The sequence below is a fragment of the Sphaerodactylus townsendi genome, linkage group LG06, assembly GCF_021028975.2.
Source record: "Sphaerodactylus townsendi isolate TG3544 linkage group LG06, MPM_Stown_v2.3, whole genome shotgun sequence".
Taxonomy (NCBI): domain Eukaryota; kingdom Metazoa; phylum Chordata; class Lepidosauria; order Squamata; family Sphaerodactylidae; genus Sphaerodactylus; species Sphaerodactylus townsendi.
In genome coordinates, this window is record NC_059430.1 from 97,160,812 (window position 1) to 97,179,261 (window position 18,450).

General features: G+C 47.3%; 1 protein-coding gene across 2 annotated transcripts in view; it reads right to left on the bottom strand.

Annotated features, from left to right (window-relative positions):
- ZMYM4 (zinc finger MYM-type containing 4) overlaps nucleotides 1-14,435 on the bottom strand; it is a 70,462-nt gene extending 56,027 nt beyond the window's left edge. The window contains exon 1 of one of the 2 annotated variants that reach the window (XM_048499877.1): nucleotides 14,093-14,435. In XM_048499877.1, the coding sequence (XP_048355834.1) occupies nucleotides 14,093-14,134 (42 nt within the window). In that variant the 5' untranslated portion in view covers nucleotides 14,135-14,435. Of the gene's footprint in view, nucleotides 1-14,067 lie in introns of both variants that reach the window. The other variant, XM_048499879.1, reaches the window with a different exon arrangement.
- Between the last annotated feature and the right edge of the window lie 4,015 nt (nucleotides 14,436-18,450).

Consider the following 18,450-nt stretch of genomic DNA (forward strand, 5'->3'; position numbering starts at 1 on the left):
TTTAAAAGGCCCTCCTGAAATTACAGTGCTGTACCTTCTGCAAAATGGGAACTTTCTGGACCTCAGGCTGGCCATTGTTTAAGGCAGGAGCCACCTCTGAGAATGTGAATGGGTTGCTGTTGGTATTATCCACTTGCAGGGTGGCCCCTTTAGATAAGTTTTATTTACTTCTGCCATTCCATTTTTTTTTGCATTGTTCATGGTATGCTGCGTTTTGTATTGGTTTTTGTTGTAGGGATGCACTGCTGACCCAGCAGCACCGTAAGTAGAGCGCTGGCACACCGGCGCTCCTACGGCCTTCTGAAGTGCGCGACCCGCTCCCCACCCTCATCCCCCCAATGAGTCGGCTACAGTGGTCATGAACTTCCACCTGGCTCGCCTTATCCACCGGGTGTCCCGGACAAAAGGACAATGGTCTTGCCCCAGGTGAGGATTAGGCCCCAGGCAGCTGATGCCCTTCCTCATCCGCGACGTGAAGCAGCCAGGTGAGATCATGCATCACATGATGATCTCTCAATCTCCGCTCTCCCGCTCTCCCGGAGATTCCCCCGTTCACGGCCCTTCTACACGCGCCCAGCTAGGATCATCATAATAAAGGTGCCAGGAACCAGCACTCGGCAGAGTCGCTGGGGAACCTGCGGACACCCGCGCTTCCGCTGCTGGCGCTCTCCACCAGATGTTATCACGGCGTCTCGTCTACGTTCTTGCGCTTGACTACTCGCGGTCCGACTACAAGCTGGTGCTGAAACCCGAGGAGATCCTCGAATCTCTCCACCCTGCTTACCGTGCGCCTGGGGAAAGCGGCGCGGTACGCGACGTCCAGCTGGATCGGCGCATCCAGGAGACCCGCAACCTTTGCGGTATAAAGCCCGTCCGCTGGATCCGGCGCATCCAGGGACCCTCGAAGTCCTAGGGACACTCTCGTCCGACGGAACGCACCGCGGTAAGTGTATGGGAGCTTGCAAAAGCAGGGCTTGCATGACAAAGCACGTTAACGAACTAAAAGAGGCGTTAAGCGAAACGCGGCAGGGTCCCCATAAAGAGAGGGCTGTGCAAATTGGTTGAGGAGATTGAAGCTCCAATGTCCATGGTACCCGGAGGGGGGGACATTGAATCTTAAGGATTGGGGAAAACATCGGGCGACACTCTTTTACAGCATTGCAGAGCCTCGGGCGCCGATGTCACTGCTACTGACATGGAGACAGTGTTATGTCGCCATCAGCCTTGCAGGTCCTATGGCTCCCTTGCTGTAGCGAATCGCCCTCCGCTTTACCGACCTTTCAACTTCAGTTTCACCCCCGGAATTTTCTCTATCCTCTAGAATTGGACGCCTGTCCTCCTTCTGCCCCCCCTTGCTCCCCTGCCTCCTTCAAATTCTCCCGCTGACTTCGGCCGCCCCTCCCACTGCTCGCCTTCATTTTCTGGAAGCCCATAGCACCTCCGTCAGCATGCCACGTAATGGCGCGGGTTTCAAAACCCTCGCCAGAGCGTATGTAGCTCGACCTGCGAAAAAGGGAAACCCTGAGCCCGGAAGGCGCCGCCGATATCCTTGCCCTATGCCCCGTTCAACTTCACGGATACCGAGGGAGGGTGGCGTTATTCGGCCGGAGTTAGTCGAGTACCGCCTCTTTAGGCTATAACATCCTCACCCGAGGCTCCTTAAGCGATGCGGGATCGTAGGAGTCACCAGCCCCTATGTAGAGAGGCATGCTGGAAGCAGTCGCCAAAGGAATCACCCTAATGGTTCCGGATGACTGGAAGACCACCTTTCGCATGCTTTTGAGCCCTGCACAATATGTGACTCTGGTGAAAGCGAGTTCCGCCAGCAATGTTTTTAAGCTAGGGGAGCCACCACTCGAGGCGAGCGCACCTACACTGCCCGCGCAGCACTTTACGGCTTCGATGCCTCTCGCCAACCCCTAACGATCAGATTGTCACTTGCCAGAGGCCACCCTTATGAGTGCGCCTCCTGAATGCGCCTACAAGGCGTTTATCAAGGTTTCCCCAATGCCCGGCCAGCCAACCCAAAAGTTTCTCCGCCATCTGGCAAAAACCCCAAGAGCCCTACGCTGAATTTGTGAGACGAGGCTCCAGGAGGCTCTCAAGAGGCAAGGTAGGAATAGCGAGGAGGCCCAAAGCGAGGCTCCTCATGCGCCCCTTTGCGCCAAAGGAGAACGCCTCTCCACTGGAGTGCCGCAGAGCAATCCACCCGGGCCTCCAGGAGCAAGGATCCCTGAACTGGCCGGACATGCTTAAGGCTGCCAGGACATCGGGATCCTCCGGCCCACCAAGCTTCAGCCTCCCCTGCGCGCCAACACTCTCTCCACCGCCGGAGACAGCTCCCAGGATGATTGCTTTAATTGCATTGGCAGGTCAAGGACCCCACTTCCGGAGGGAGTGTAGGCAACCCGGAATCCATGGGGGGCCCACAATCCTGATGGAGGAGGGTCCTCCCCCCAAGAGCCGCAAGGCCCCCGAGGCCGCCAAAAACCGATGCCCCCCCCCGGGTCGCCAGAAAGGCTTCCACTGGAGAAGCTGACTGCCCGTCCGAGGAAACTCGCGCCCGGGCATCTCCCCAGCCCAGAGACCAAGGAGGAGAGTGCACTCAGAACAGGCCCAAACACCAAGACCCACACCCAAACCACCCCACTCTGCCGTGGCATCTGCAGCTCCGATGCACCCAGCCCATTTCCTTCAAAGTTCCCCCACTTGAGGTCCCTGCATTAGCCCCAACCCAGTATGGCTGCACCCCATCCCTACCGGGACCATTGGCACCAGCTGTAGTGCTGCCAAAGGCCTCAGCAGCTTTGAACAGGGGATTGTTCATGCCGTCCCGGAGTAAATTGACTCCACGCACCAGGGACCCATCCATCTCCAAGTCTGGACAAACATCCGCAGCAGGAGTTGCCCAGGAACCAGCCATGCGCACAGCTGATCACTCCTGCCCGCATGTCGCTGCCATCGCTCATCGACGCAATAAAAGGCCCACGAGCCCCGGCAGCCATCAGGGCGCAGCCAGTACCACCATCGCCATGGCGGTGGAAACACTGCCACCCGCCTCCGGAAGCTCCGCCCACGGTGATCTGGAGGCTCACACCATGGAGGTGGTGTCTGTTCAAGAGGCCTGTAAAGGTGGACACCCGGCTGATGTGACCGTCATCAAGAGCAAGCCGAAAGTGGCCTGGACCAGTGGCCAACCGAACCTGTCCGCGACATCTGGGGGGGTGGGGGGAAAACAAACCATGGGAGACGGAGCATCCGCCCGCTCACGGTCCATAGCCCAGGGCTCGAGCAGCAGCTCACTGTCCGGGCCCCATCATTCTGGACATCCACGTTCAATCTCTGGGGAAGGGACCTCCATGAGCCGAGGGTCGAAAGCGACCCTAGTCTGGGATGATGGATAAAACCCCATCACGCACAGATCATTGATCCCTAATTGGCCTTCTGAACTCATCCCTCGAAGCTTCAAGATGAAACTATTCCCCCCTTTTTCCTTTTCTCTTCCCCATCTATTTTCAACCAGCAAAGGCGGGAGGGGCCGAATTGGCTGACTGGCCCTCCCTGGATTAAAAATCTGGGCCGGTCCTGAAAGGTACGCAAGCAGCACTGCGCCAGGACAGGCCCCAGGAGTTAAAAGGGCTGCCACCATTATGCCCCTAATAACCCAAACGCCTGTTTGGGTTATGGCTGCCTAAGCGCCTGGCAACTTTACCCAATACCCACGTCCAAAGCCAGGCGGCTTAGTCGAAACCGCCCTATAAGGAAGGCGGGAGGTTTGGCGGCAATTCCCCAAGATAATTCAATTACAAAATTCAGCACTTTCATTTCCAGCCTGCTCCGGCATGTTAACCACCAAAGGTCCGCGGTAAGTACATTTTCCCTGCAAAGAAAGGCCCTCCTCCCCCTTTTTGTGTGTGGAGTTTACCCCTAATCGCCTGATTGCTTTTGTCTCCTGGATGCATCCACTGCACCCAAAAGCGCATCCAAGCCCTCTTTATATGTTGCAAATTAGCATGCATACCCCACAAAGAATTCCCCAGGGTCCGGCTTCGCCCCCTCCTCCCTCGAGGCTCGGACCCTCAGCTCTTTTGACGGCACGCCCACGATGGCAGCTCTGAAGCCAGCTTCCATCAGGATCGCCTACCCCCTCTGCTGCCCTTCCTGTCAAACAATCTAAAGAGAAGAGGAGTGAAGGCGGCCCCCAGTAGACTGCATTAAAAAAGCAGCCGCTTACGCCCAGGCTGCAAGATGCGTAAGCATGCCATTGATAATTGAGTCAGATGCTTATGGCATCAGAAACACTAAAATCCAACAAAACTTGATTTTGACTCTCCCGCCATCGGGCTCTCCAAGCCTGGCAGGACCCGGCCCCCTCCTATAACCTGGGGAAGGGGTGTGTTTCAGTCCTTCTTCCTACAGATCTCCTGTGGATCCCGGCTTCGCCATGACAGGCCAGCCCATGGAATGGCGCTTCAGGAGTGAAAACAACTCCCATCCCGGAGATGGAACGCAGCTGTCTCTCTGGAGGATCTCGGCCCCAGCGGCCTCCAAGCGGGAGCGCCGGGCCACAGCACGCCCAGACGGTCCAAGGACCCGGATGACCTGGGGAATGTCAAAGCAACCACCAGCCAAGCTTCAGAGCTGCTGGCTCGCCTATGCAAAGGCCACCCCGAGACGCCCGAGAACCTCTGTGCCGCCACTTCTTTGCAATCATCACTGCCAACTTTCGGCAGCCACCATCCTTTGCCTTTTCCGCTCATGCTTGCCTCCCTGCCAGTGGCAGTCGGGCCACCCCCTGACGAGCTTTGACCAAACCAACATCTGGAAGCGGTTTGTAGCCCGATGCCAACGTTTTAGATCGTCCTTCTGCCTGGGCCGAGTACTCTAGGAGTGGCGGGAGCCTGCATAAGCTCCTGCGCCTGCTCCCCGTTTGCAAAGCTCCTGGAGACTTCCTAAAGCGGAGTCTGGTTTTAAGCCCACTTTTATGAATGCTTCATCCATCAAGAGTACTCTATGAGCGCTGACTACAGGGACTCCGATCGGTGATCCAAACCACTCCCGGCGGTGCTCTCTCCCTTGTCACCAAGACTGCTTCGCCAACTCCCACCAAGTCCAATACTTGGCGCTCGGCATTGCCGGGCGCTTTGGCAAGGAGCTGAAGACGACCGACCCGGGCCCATTGCACCGGTTTGTAGCCAACTGGAACTGCATCTGCGGCGCCGCGGGAGTGACATTCCCCGGTGTACGCCCGAAATGTCTTGCTCCCCAAAGGTTGGTTCTGGACTTTGGCGGGGAGAGAACTTTCAACTACATCCCTGCTTTCGGCTTTCTGCCGGGACTCCTCTGTTATGCCTTAGCGGCCTCACCCATGCGTCACTGCCTCAGGCTCCACCCCGGGAGTCCGGACCCTTCCGTCGCCCAGCCCAGCTCCACTCTGTCCCTCGACCCCTCTTGCCGGATGCTTGCGGTTGCCCTCATCCGAGCGGAGTTCGTCTCTCTCGCTGACTTCCCTGGTACCAGGGAGTCCCCGGACTCGCTTCTTCGCCCACCAATGCTAAGAGACCATTGGCCCGGCTGGCTCCACCATGTGCCCTTCTGAGAAGTCCATCCAACTCCACCTCCATTGCTCTGGATGCTCTGGCCTCCGAAAGCAGCAGGAACTTCGCCGATCAAAGCGACTTTTAGATAATGCGTGTCGGCTTATTGATTATTTGTTGTTATTGCATCACCAAGGTTGTGAGGAGAATGTACATGATATGTGTTGTTTTAATCTTTCTGATAATTCCCATTTGGCGAGGATTCATATGAAGAGAATGCGTGAACTGCAAGGATGTTGTATCCTAATCTGAAGTATGACGTTTTTGCCCATGTTCTGGTGGTCAGCCCTTTGGAGCTGGCGCTACCGGGGGATGGTTAAAATGTTATTGTACAGCTCTGCATTGACGGCGATTTGTGTGCCTCATCGTCGGATCTTGTTTCATTCAATGTATATCTAATACTGCTTTGTAACATGTGTAAGAAACCCCTCGAGCTTTCCCTTACATCGCCAACTGGCAAGTTCTAATGCTGTTGCACAAAACGCATTTCGGCCAGCTTGGCCAGAACAAGCGGCGGAGACGAACGGCGTCCCTTTAAATCACCCTAACATTTTCGGCCTCCCTTCTAACTGTAAAAAAGGAGGAGATGTAGGGATGCACTGCTGACCCAGCAGCACCTGCCCGTAGAAAGTAGAGCAAGCTTGGCACACCGGTATCGCTCCTCACGGCCTTCTGGTCGCCATCCAGCTCCCCCACCCTCATCCCCCAATGAGTCACAGGTCATGAACTACCTGGCTCGCAACCACCGGGTGTCCCGGACAAAGGGACAATGGTCTTGCCCCCAGGTGAGGATTAGGCCCAGACGCTGATGCTCCTTCTCCGCGCGTAGCGTAAAGCCAGGGTGAGATCATGCATCACATGATGATCTCTCAATCTCCCGCTCTCCCGGAATTCCCCCCGTTCCGCCCTTCTACACGCCCCCGCTAGAATCATAATAAAAGGTGCCAGGAACCAGCCGCACTTGCTGGCAGAGTCGCTTTGGGAACACGGCGACACCTCAAGCGCTTCCGCTGCTGGCTCTCCACCAGATGTTTATCACCACGTCTCGTCTTGATCTTCTTGCTGCTTGACCTGCAGCTGGGTCACTTAACTACACATTTTGTTTTCTTAATTCTAGATCTACTGCATTTTGCTTGGATGCCTTGCATTGTCTGACTGCAGTGTTTTATAGTCTATAAACCACTTTAAGTCTTGGTAAGAAAGGAGGACTATGAATAAGCAAACAACAGAGATGTACCTCGCTAAAGTCTAGTCATTTATTTCCAGTTCTCGGATACAAGTTTATATACTTCAGTCACATGTTACAGTAACTATTTGTGATAATAAATTACTGCAATCCAAAACCCTTTCTAGAAATACCTTCAGGCCTCAGGAATCACATGACATATTTAGCCCCTGTATAAAACCTGGAGGTTCCCAGGTCTGACTATGCTTGCCAACTCTGGGTTGGGAAATCAGGAGATTTTGGCACAGCCGGAGGAGGGTGAGGTTTGGGGAAGAAAGGGACTTCAGTGGGGTATAACATTATCCAGTTCAACTTCCAAAGTGACCATTTTCTCCACATGAACTGATCTGTTGCCTGGAAATCAGCTGTAATACCAAGAGATCTCCCACCTCCACCTGGACACTGGCAACCCTAGGTATATCTGCAGGGCACATTATTCAGTAACGAGATGAAAAAGTGCAGAACGGGGTAGCCAAGATGACCAAGGAACTAGAGCACTTTTTGTATGGAAAGGCTAAGTGTTCTAGGGCTTCTCATTTCAGTAAAAAAAAAGATGACTGAGAGGGAATCATGATAAAATTCATAAAATTATGCACAGGGTAGAAAAAAGATGCTCCTCCCACAAAACTACTTCCTCAGGGGTTCACAGTGAAGCTGAAGGGCAATAGATTCAGGATAGGCAAAGTAAATACGTCTTTGCTCCACAATTAAATGAGTTGTGGCATTCACTGCCAGTAGACATAGCAATGGCTTTGAATATCAATCTAGAAGGGCAGCATCAGGCCTTGGTTTCTATTCCAGTTCGTTGGCTCTCGCAGGCATATGGTTGGCCTCTATGAGCTGGACTAGATGGGCCCCTGATCCCATCCAGCAGGGCTCTTCTTAGGTTCTTAATCTTGCACAAACTAGGCAGGTCTGGGACTGATGTGTGCCTGAATGGCAAACCTCTACCCACCTTAGGTATACTACTCAAGGAAGAGAGATGTGGAGGGGGGGATTGTGTGGGAGAAGGGGACAAGGAGAGGGAGACTGTGTGGGAGAAGAAACCTTACCCCTTCCTCCTCCTTGCAGCTAGCTCTGGGTCCTGCACCTCACCATCACTGTTGCTGGTTCTCTTCCCACTCCCCCCACTTGCTACCTCTCCCACAGTTTCCCTTTGCTTGTGATCATCACCACAACCGGTGTCTTTTGGATTACTACAGCAACCCAAAACAATACCTGAACTCTGGCTTTCTTTTTTGCTTTGTGCACTGTAACCTTGATGGGGAGGTTGCCACCAAATTAGGAGAGGTTTAAAGGCCAGCATTTGCTGCAAACCCTGAAAGGTGCTATTATCCAGGGATTTTTTAGAACCCTAATTGTATATGCAGCTGGCACCATTGTATGGGGGTTTTTTTAACCCACAGGGCTATTAGCTATAGGGATATTATGAGCTCCAACCTCAGGTGAGCAATGTAATCTGCAATTAAGTGGCTGGCAGTAGTAGAAAGATGTTTTAAGGCCTGGTACCTAAACTGCTGCAGTGCTTGAACTTCAGTATTGTATTTTTCAGTGGACATTTCAAAAGGGTACTGAAGGGATGAGTTCAACTTCCCTGACAGCATTGCTAACATTCACAGCAGGAAAGTAGACCTGTCCAATTCAAACCCCTTTCAATCTAAGTGCCCCGACCCAAAACACATAAATCGAAGCTCCATTACTGTGGTACAATTTATATCTAGCTAATATACTCAGCATTATAGCTCAGATGTAAGTTGTACACAGAGGCTTAAGTGAACTTTCTAAAGCTAACAGTAATTTCCATCCAGAGAAGTAATCAGAATATGCTGTGAATAATTTGGTGCTTCATTATTGTAGCTAATCATGTTAACACTCATTTATAATTTTCCTTGGAACATTCAATTGCTACTTGAAATTAACAGGAAGGAACAGATCAAATCACATCTTAAAAAATGTATTTATTATGAGCAACATTCAAGTGATATGAATTAAGAAATAATTTATTTTAACTTTCCCTTGCTTGTACAAAACAAAATCTTCTGATCTGGACTCTCAAAGTGTTAATATTAAAACAGCAGAAGTTGGTCCACAGGCAGCCCAATCCAAAGAGGGAGGAAGCAGAACAGCAACCGGAGACAACACCAAAGTGGGAATCGGCAGCCCGGGAGTAGAGACACTCATCTCTCCTCAGTAGCCCAGCCTCCTGAATGATTTATGGCACCTTTTTGGGTGGCATAAGTGTGTACTACTAGGAAGGAGAATTCCTGAGCCAAAAATGCATTGGAAATGCCCCCCTCCAGGCTCAGGCGGGGATTTGTGATGGTGGTCATCTGCCTCAGCGCACAGCTACCAGGTGTAGGTGCTGTGGCTATGACTGTCCACCAGAGTAAGTCCCTTGGTGCCAGCATCTGTGCCAGTTTGCAACCCTTCTGCCACTTCACACCCACCCAATCAAATCTATCTCACACGCTTGTTGTGGGGATAAAATGGAAGAGAGGATGACCTAAGCTGCTTTGGATCCCCATCAGGGAGAAAGTTGGGATAAATGAAGTTAAATAAATAGCCAACATCGTGGTCTTTCATGCAAGAAGGAAAGCGTGCCTTGCCATTTGCTCCACAAAGCAGGCTCAACTGCTACATGCTGTGGCTGTACAAATTGTAGGTCAGAGGATGTGCAGAAATGGAAAACTTCAATTATTCCTACAATTGGAAAATGGTTGGGGGAGGTACAAGAGTTGGCCGAGATGGCCAAGTTGATTTTGTTAATAAAAGAAAAGAACGTCGTTAAGTTCATGGACTATGGGAAACCCTTGACAGAATATCCTGAATAAAACAGGAGAAAAAAGTTGACTAGCGGTTTTGAAGGTTAAGGATTGTTAAATTACGATCCAATAGATAAATGTCAGATTGTTTATTAATAAGGATGCTAAAGATTTAATTTCATTTTGATGCTTAATGAGTTAACATTTGATGTAGAAGAAATTGCAAGTCTATATGAAATAAGTACTTTATCGTTTTGGCGAATTTGTCTTTGTGAATGTTTTCAACTTTGATTTTGAAGTATGAATAAAAAACTCTGAAAAAACAAAAAACAAATTGTAGGTAGGAAGTATGCACAAAGCTGGCTGATGCAAAAAGGGTTGTTTTCAACTATGTTGCTCGGACTTTGAATGGACAAAAAAGGAGCAGAAACAGATCTTAAACTGCAACTCTCAGGAAGCCAATGATTCTGGACTATTGAACTGTGAAGAGCCATCAATATGAATGATTTTACAACCATAAAATTATTACGTTGAAATCCAGCCCAGAATCACTACAGGAATTTATTTCCCTTTTGCACCAGTTGTTTGAAACTGATCTGCTGGCGCTATATCAGAAATGTATGACCAATCCAACAAGGGGCTGCATTTTAAGATATTTTCTTTCTGTTCTCTAGGTAGGCAAGCAGGGACAAAGTGATATCTGAATGGACTTTCATAGGGCCTAAGAACCATCACTGGAAAGTTTTTGCTAATTTTCAGACAAATAGTAGTTAGTAAATCACAGCTGAAAAATAATTTAAATATTTATTCAAAACATTTCACTTGTTCGCATACAATATCGAAGATGCTGAAATCAAAAATTATTTATTTATTTTATTTATTTATTTATTTAAATTTATAAACCGCCCAATCCCCGAGGGGCTCTAAACTACAGTTAAGTGTAGTTTAAACTACAGTTAAACTACAGTTCAGTGATAAAATATAAAAAGCTTAAAACAAAAATAGATTAAAATTCACAAGCAATAACAAAATTGAATAGTATACAAATTTTGGAAAATAAATCCCAAGCTACTTCCTGTAATAGCTAATGTAGGCAGACCAGATTTAACTAGGTACTAAAAAAAAAAAGACTGGGTGCGAACTAGATATCTCCAGAGATGGTATTCCAAAATTTGGGCAAACACTAGAGCAATATGCTCAAAATGGCAAAGCTATAGTTATCATCTGGGCTGATGTACTCCAAACACTTTTCAAAGGCTGTCTCGAGCAATCAGACATTGTGATAATCCAGTCTGGAAATTTAAGGCATAGCCATGATAAGATTATCTTTTTTCTGGATAGAATGCAGCTGGCACATAAACCAAAGTACTCAACAACAGAATCAAACGTTTGGGAATCCAATTGACCAGATGCTGAGGAGTTTTTCCCCCATTTTGCTCTTACTCTAACACAGATTCACAACACCAAGAATACATCACTTCATCCTTTTAAAAGATGGAACAAAACAGAATGTCCAGAACTCTCAACTAGGACTATCCAACTAGTCTGAATGCAGATAGGGATCTGGTAAGACTACTTGTTTTTGACACCTATGCCACCTCCACAAAAGAAGTCCTCAAGGTCATAATTGCATAGCTGGCAGCTAGGAAGCCACTATTGAGTATGGAGGCCTCGCTCTCAATCCTTTGATCATTCAGGAAAGATAATAAATTAAAATAACTGTGCCAAATCAAAGCTTCCTGATAATGTATGGTTTTAATAGCTTCTTCAGTTTGTGGGTTCTTTATACACATTAAAGAGATAAATGCTGTTTTACAATACAATTCTGAGAAACTGTTTAATCTCACACCCTACCATCACAAAACTCAATGAAGTAGTGCAGGTTATAGGTAAGCACGACTCTGACATCCCAACATGCAGATAAAAATATGCTCCTAGAATTACTCCATCATGAATTCTCTACATCATTCTCTCTTCCACAAAATTCAAATATAGCATTTCTCCTCCAATTTTGATAATCTGCCTAATAATCATGCATAGTGATGCAAGTTTTTTTTTTTTGAGGGAGAAAACTTGGGAGGGAGACTTTACCCTTAACTATATTTTTCCAGTATGAAATATATTCTACTTTGTAGTGAGTGAAATACTTTATATGGCAAAATTATACTCACAGAAAACATAAGTTTTTTAAAATTTTAATGCAAGACAGTTGGATTAGAGAATAATACAAATGTACTCAACATTCAAAACCAAAGTTTATTTCTGCATCTAGAGTGCAGCTACCACAAAAAAGTAGCTGATTAAGACTTTATGTACTATTGAATTGCCCTTTGCCTTCCTTTAGTGACCTTTAAAACTAAGGCTACTTCCACACAGCAAGGATTCTCCACTTTGTTTTCATGATGAAGAGGCACTTTGCTTCATCTTCTTTTTTGTCTTTTCCCTTCAGTACATGCTCTGCAGCAACTCTGGCTCTTGGAGACACGGTCATCACAGTCATCATAGCAATTTGGTGCCCCCTCATTTTCTTTAAGGATGAACTACAGAAAGGACTGACATGCAAATAAATTCCTCCACCAGAAGGGCCACCTTTTATTTCCTTTACCTGGTATGAGGAGAAGTCACTGTGTGATGGAGTTTGAAATGTTGAGTAGTGAATTCCTACCCAGCAATCTTGCAGCTTTCCCTACCTGCTCCTTTCCAGACCATCTAGACAAAAAAAAGTCTATATATTTCCCTTTATATCTCTGTAACAAAAAGTAGGGAAATGTCATATTTCTTTTAAATAAGAAATAGGAATTCAGAGGAATTAAACCTGAAATCGAAATAGATAAGGAGAAATTCATCATTACAACAATATTGCCCTACAGAGCAACACCACTTAGCAGTTTAGAAACAAAGCTAGCAAAAAGTCCTGTGCTAGAACAGCAGGGGGAAAAATGATGATAAAATGGTGGCTGGACGGAGCTAACAACTGGGAAATGGTGCTGATGCAGGTGGAACCTTCGCAAGGCAGGAAAATGCATATCACTCAGCCCACGTGGAGCAATAACACATTTGGACAGCGTTTTTCCCCAGCAAGACTAGAGTAAAGAAGGTTTGGGAAACAGCATACTGAGACTGCTGGAAAACTGGAAAGAGGACAATCATAGCACCACATTGCGTCAAAGACCTCATCCCCAAGTGCTCCAGTTTGAAAGCCAAATCAGAGAAAAACTACCATGTGGAAGCAGCCACAGATGTATCATGTTAGGCAACAGCAGTTTGCAACTCTTTCTCTAGTATTAGTTCTATTCACCTGTAGAAAACAATGACATTTATACTTTTCAATTTCATAAACATACCAAATAGTACAATTTTATATTCAAGCTATAAAAGACACATTTTATGATGTTAAGACAGTAAAAGTATTGAACAAATTCAGTTTTCCCAGTTGTTCAACTTTTAAAAAATCCATCCTATATGGCTTTTAAATTGTCAAAAAAAAATTCTACTTCATTTAATTGTATTCCTCACTAACCTATTGACCTTTCACATACTTCTGTTCTCCTTCCCAAGTACAAGAGCTATTCCCAATGTAACTATCATTTAACTATGCTTATATTCCCCTTTCTTCACTATACAACGCCATCATATTCTGTCCATAGTTCTCAACTCCAGTTTTTCTACATATGAGAATCCACAGACAGTGTCTCTGGAAAACCTGGAAATGACTGTTGTGATCCACTTTTTATCATTGTGAAGCATGGAAATGATGCATACACAAACAATTAAACAAAATCCGCTTTCACAGGTCTGACCTTTCCCAACCCAACCCTTCTAAATGATGGCTTTGTTCTCAGCTCTCATTTTGTTTCACATAGGTAGTCTCAGAAGGTCAGCAATCCCTCCATCACCACACTCCAACCAGTTTCACTAACATATTCCCACTCAACATACTCATCAATATACCAACTTCCCTTCTAACACCATTTTACTTCCCAAATTCCAATTTGCTCAAAAAACTTCACTCTTTCCTTCTCCTGTTCTGAAGTTCATTGAAGCCTCTCAAGAAGAGGCCCACCCAAAACCCAATACTAGTTACTTTTCAAAGACTTTAGATCCTTCAAAGTCCCCTTCACATGCTACTCAGACCAGTGAACCTCAGCCACCCTCTCCCACTAGAAGTCAGCTCAGAAACTATTAGTTATCTCCCCAATGTTACTTCAGACCTTCAAATCTTCATCCAGTCAAGCACTTTCTCCTGCTGAAACTACTGCCCGCCCCCCCCCCGTGCACCCCGCTAGAGGTTAACCCAAAAACTAACAACAGATGCTTTCCCAATTCTTTTTAATTCAAATATTCCACACCACCCTAAGCAACTTTATATTCCAACCACAGACCTTTCCATGACCTCCCACAAACCACTTGCCCCACACCTCTTAACCCACACCCTGCCAACCCCAGAGACCCACCCTCTCACCCAGTCCCTGGCCCCGCCCACCTGGCACTTGGTCCCGCCCACTCACTCTGGCGCGTGCTCCTGGCCCCTCCTCCTTGGAGGCCGCCATATTGGCCCCCCCGCTGCCTCAAGGAGGTAGGGAGAGAGGCAGACCTCCCCTTCTTTCGCCCCACTGGCTGAGATGAAGAGGCAGGTGGTCACTGTAAACTCCCCCGTCAAGGGGCCCCCCAGGGAGTCCAGGACTCGTTGGGGGGCGGATTCAGCCCAGAGTAGGAGGAAGGTGCCTCGCTGAGAAGGGCCGCGAGGGCCCACCCCAAAAATGCTGAGGCGCGGAGGGCGGGGGCGTCCGCGGAAGACCCTCCAGGCCGCGCGAGGCTCTTAAAGCTGCAAAGACCAGCCCAAGCTGAGAGGGGCGGGGAGAATGTCAACACGCATGCGCCAAGCGCACGCGCATGGATGGCCCCCTACCTAACGCCCTGCCTTCCCCCCCTTCCTCTCCTTCCGTCCCTCCGTATCGCGCAGGCGCGCTAACCGTCTAACCTAGCTAGTGAAAGTTAGGACGAGTGCTAGAATGGCTCTTTCTTAAAGGGGAATAAACCTATGGGGGCGGGGTGAGGTTGGAGGATGCAGAGTAGGGAAAATCAAGGTATCCATGTGGAGAGGGGTTGGAATCAAACAGTTAAGGAGAAGGGGATATTGAAAAAGACTGAGCAGGGAAAACCATTAGGAAGGTAGCCATCAATTGGAGGTGAATGCCATGTGATGATTTGGACCAAAGGTTACACCTGGCCTCAGAGTTCACACTATGAGGTTACTTGCGCCATTGTCTCCTCCAGCTTTAGCTTTCAAAGTGTATTTCAAATCCTTGTCCGGTTATTCAGAGAGTTGTTGCAACTCAAGGTCATGGCATAAGAATGTTTTTTAAAGCCTTGCTGGATCAGACCAGTGGACCTTCCAGTCCACTATCCTGTTTCACATAACAACCAACCAGCTGCCCTGGGTGGCCAATAAACAAAGCAAAGGAGTCAAGGCCTTCCCCTGATGTTGCCAAGCCTTTCATCTGATGTAGCACTGCCATTCTGTTGTTGACTGCCTCCAGATAACGGAGATTCTCTTTATTCACCATCATTACTAGCCACTGTGACCTGACGTGAATGGTTCGGGCTAATCCTATCTCACCATAGCCCATCATGACCATCCTGTTTTTCAGAGAAAAAATCTTGACAAAAATTATGAGGTTAATCCAAAGGAAAATAAAAGGAAGGGTCAGGACAGTTAAATTCCCTTAAGGATGTTAGGAAATAGTAGTGTTGAAGGCTTTCATGGCTGGAATTAACGGGCTCATTCCGCACATGCAGAATAATGCACTTTCAAACTGCTTTCAATGCTCTTTGAAGCTGTGTGGAATGGCAAAATCCACTTGCAAAAGTGAAAGTGGTTTGAAACCACTTGTGAAAGTGGTTTGAAAACACATTATTTTGTGTGTGCGGAAGAGGCCTGGGTTTTTTTGAGCCATGGTCTGGTAGTTTTAGCTGCTGATGTTTTGCCTGCATCTATGGCTGGCAACTTCAGAGTCATGTCACAGGGTCCTCTGGTGCCAGCCATAGATGTGGACGAAAATTTGAGGGCTAAAACTACCAGTCCATGGCCACACAGCCTGAAAAACCCATGACGTTCAGGTTTAGAAATTATTTAAATCCCCAATACTAGAAGTGCAGATTGAATGGCCTGTATCTTGCTGTTCAGCTCAACAAATTCTGAAGCCTTCCCCTAACTTAAGTGGCTCTTCTCCTGGTAGAAGATCCACTTTCCTTAGAAGGAACTTCCTCAGGCTGCAGATTTTGTTCAATTGAGTGATAGAATTAACTCCCAAGTGAGGTGGGTGAGAAGAAGCATAGGCTCTGGCAAAACAAATGTAAGTTAATAATAAGAGAGGCAAAGAGACAATGTCAGAGACATACTGCTAAAAATATGCAAACAAACAATAATAATGTATTTAAATGCATCATTAGCAGGAAACTGTCCAGAGAAGCAGTAAGGCCTTTTTGAACACAAAAGATTGCTAAATGAAGATTAAGGGTTGCATCCAGACTAATTTTTTTGCTAGTGGAAGAAGATATTTAATTTCCACCCATGTCTCCTTCCTGTGCTGAACCCCCCCCCCCCCAATTTGCCTTCCATGCCATTCTTGAGAGTCCCTTATCCATCAGGAGCAGTACTTTGCAGAGATCAGTGAACTGCAGTGATCAGTGCATCTTGTTCTGTTGGCGGAAGTACCTTCTGTTAAGAGAAACTTTCGTCTGGATCCAGCATGAAGATTGCAAAGAAACGAAAATACTTCTTTGCCTCAATTTTCACTGTGGGAAATGTGGGCCTATGCTGGAGCTGCTCTTGTCAGAAAGTACGTATGTCAGAAAAAAATGAGTCAAACAGAGATTAGAGATTTCCAACACATTCCTAAAAACACTTTCCTATGAGTAAGCCCATGGAGCACACCTGAGGAGGAATCTGAGTAGACCTGCTTAGGAATGCTCTCTAAGACTGAAGGATAAATTAAAAACTAACAAGTCACTGCAGATGGATTCCTTTTCAGAAGACTGAAAAATATCAAATGTAGGACTGATTAATTTTTTTAAAGGTGTCAGGAGAAGATCCAGGAAATCTATATATATAAAAATCTAACAGTGTGTTTGTCCCTGATGGTCTCCATCAGAAGCTGCTGGACGGATCACCCCCAAATTTTCACAGGATGTCCCTCCCTGTTGCGGGCAGGTAATCAGACCTTCAAATCCCCGAAAGTCCATACCTGAGCCAGGTAAAATGTCTTTTTCCTGGCACACCAGGCCGTGAAGCTGCCTGTGTTTAACTGTCACCCTTAGAATGTTCGTGCAGCCTGTCTGTCTGTGGCCTGAGGGTTTGGGATGAGGGCTTAGAATGTTTGCGCAGATAGGCAGAGATGAGCAGTTAAAACAGTAAATAGGTAATACTGTTAGGTAATAGGAGTGGAAGTGAAACACATACACACTTTGCCGTGTGAGACGTCAGGTGGGGTTTCCCCACCCTCACACGCAGGTAACTCTCTGTGCCTCACCCACTGCTACCACACAATACACATACTCTCATAAACATCCAGCTCATCCTCACACACTTCACTCTGCCCTCCCTCACATCCAACCACCACTTCTCTCCTCACTCCACTTCCCTCACCCATATATTCGGCCATACAGCCTCTCTTTACTAAGGTGCAAAGCTTAGCTGGAGTTTGCCTTTTTCTTTCTAAGAAAAATCCACGGGGTGGGGGTGAACCAACACTACTTCACAGCTCCCACTTCTTTTGCATCGCGTGGGTCTCTTTAAGAACCCAGGAGCTTTGGCCTCAATCTGAGCTGCCTCACTCACCCCTGCCTCTGCTGCTCTGACTGGGATGGCCTTGCTTGCCCCAGTTCTGCCTTACCCAAGCCAGGACTGTGCGTGTCAACCAGCCTCATGGACAGCGGGATTCGCACTCTGGACAGTTCCGTTGTGGAATGGAAAGGGTTACCTTATACTAAAAAAACAAGACAGCATCATATAACGATGTGCATTGAAAAGGGAAAGAGGGATTCCATTTGACCACCCCAAAAGGCTATGCAGTGGATCATTGGACCTGCATGGACATCTGTGTGGGTTGCGGATGTGATGAGAAGGAAAATTGCCACAGCAACACGTGGTCGGGCCCGCTAGTTAATAATATATTTTCTGAGTACAATTGAAAGTAGAGTTGTCAGTAGCCTGCAAAAAATAAAATCCTGTACCTTTATTAGAGGCTGAAGAAGCGTTGAGTTTCTATGAGAAAGGCAGACTATACATAAATAACTTAGACGAAACTAAATTATTTATTAGGTGATGCTATTTACCTCCTTGCCATGAAAAGCTGCAGTTGCCTATTTCCACACATCTCTATGAAAGGGATAGCACATTCTTCCTCAAGCCTGATGGCAACTGTAATGGAAACTGTTAGTAAAAGGAAACATTATTGGAAGAACCAGCTCCACCAAGGAAGAATCAGCTTTGGTGCTCTAAAGGGAAGTATTGTCTCACTAGTGTTTTGAAGCTCTTTGAGAGACTTCATAAACGTGTGGACAAAAGTGATTCAGTAGACATTAGGTTTGGATCTTATACTTCTTTTTCTGCTTCCAGTCCTCAAGTAATACTGGATTTCTGCTCTCAAGCGAGCTGAAAAGTGCCTACTTCTAGTATAAGAAAAAAAGATATTCTTGCTGTGAAGAACTACTCTCATTGGATAAAGAGCAATGTGAGCAGATACAAGGTATAGTATTGACGCCTAGGTCATTGGTCTTCCAAAAAAAGTTTGAAGAAGTCTCTTGCTGAAGTCTTTTGAATAGTTAGCAGTCACGGGGTAAGAGGACAGGTCATCTCATGGAT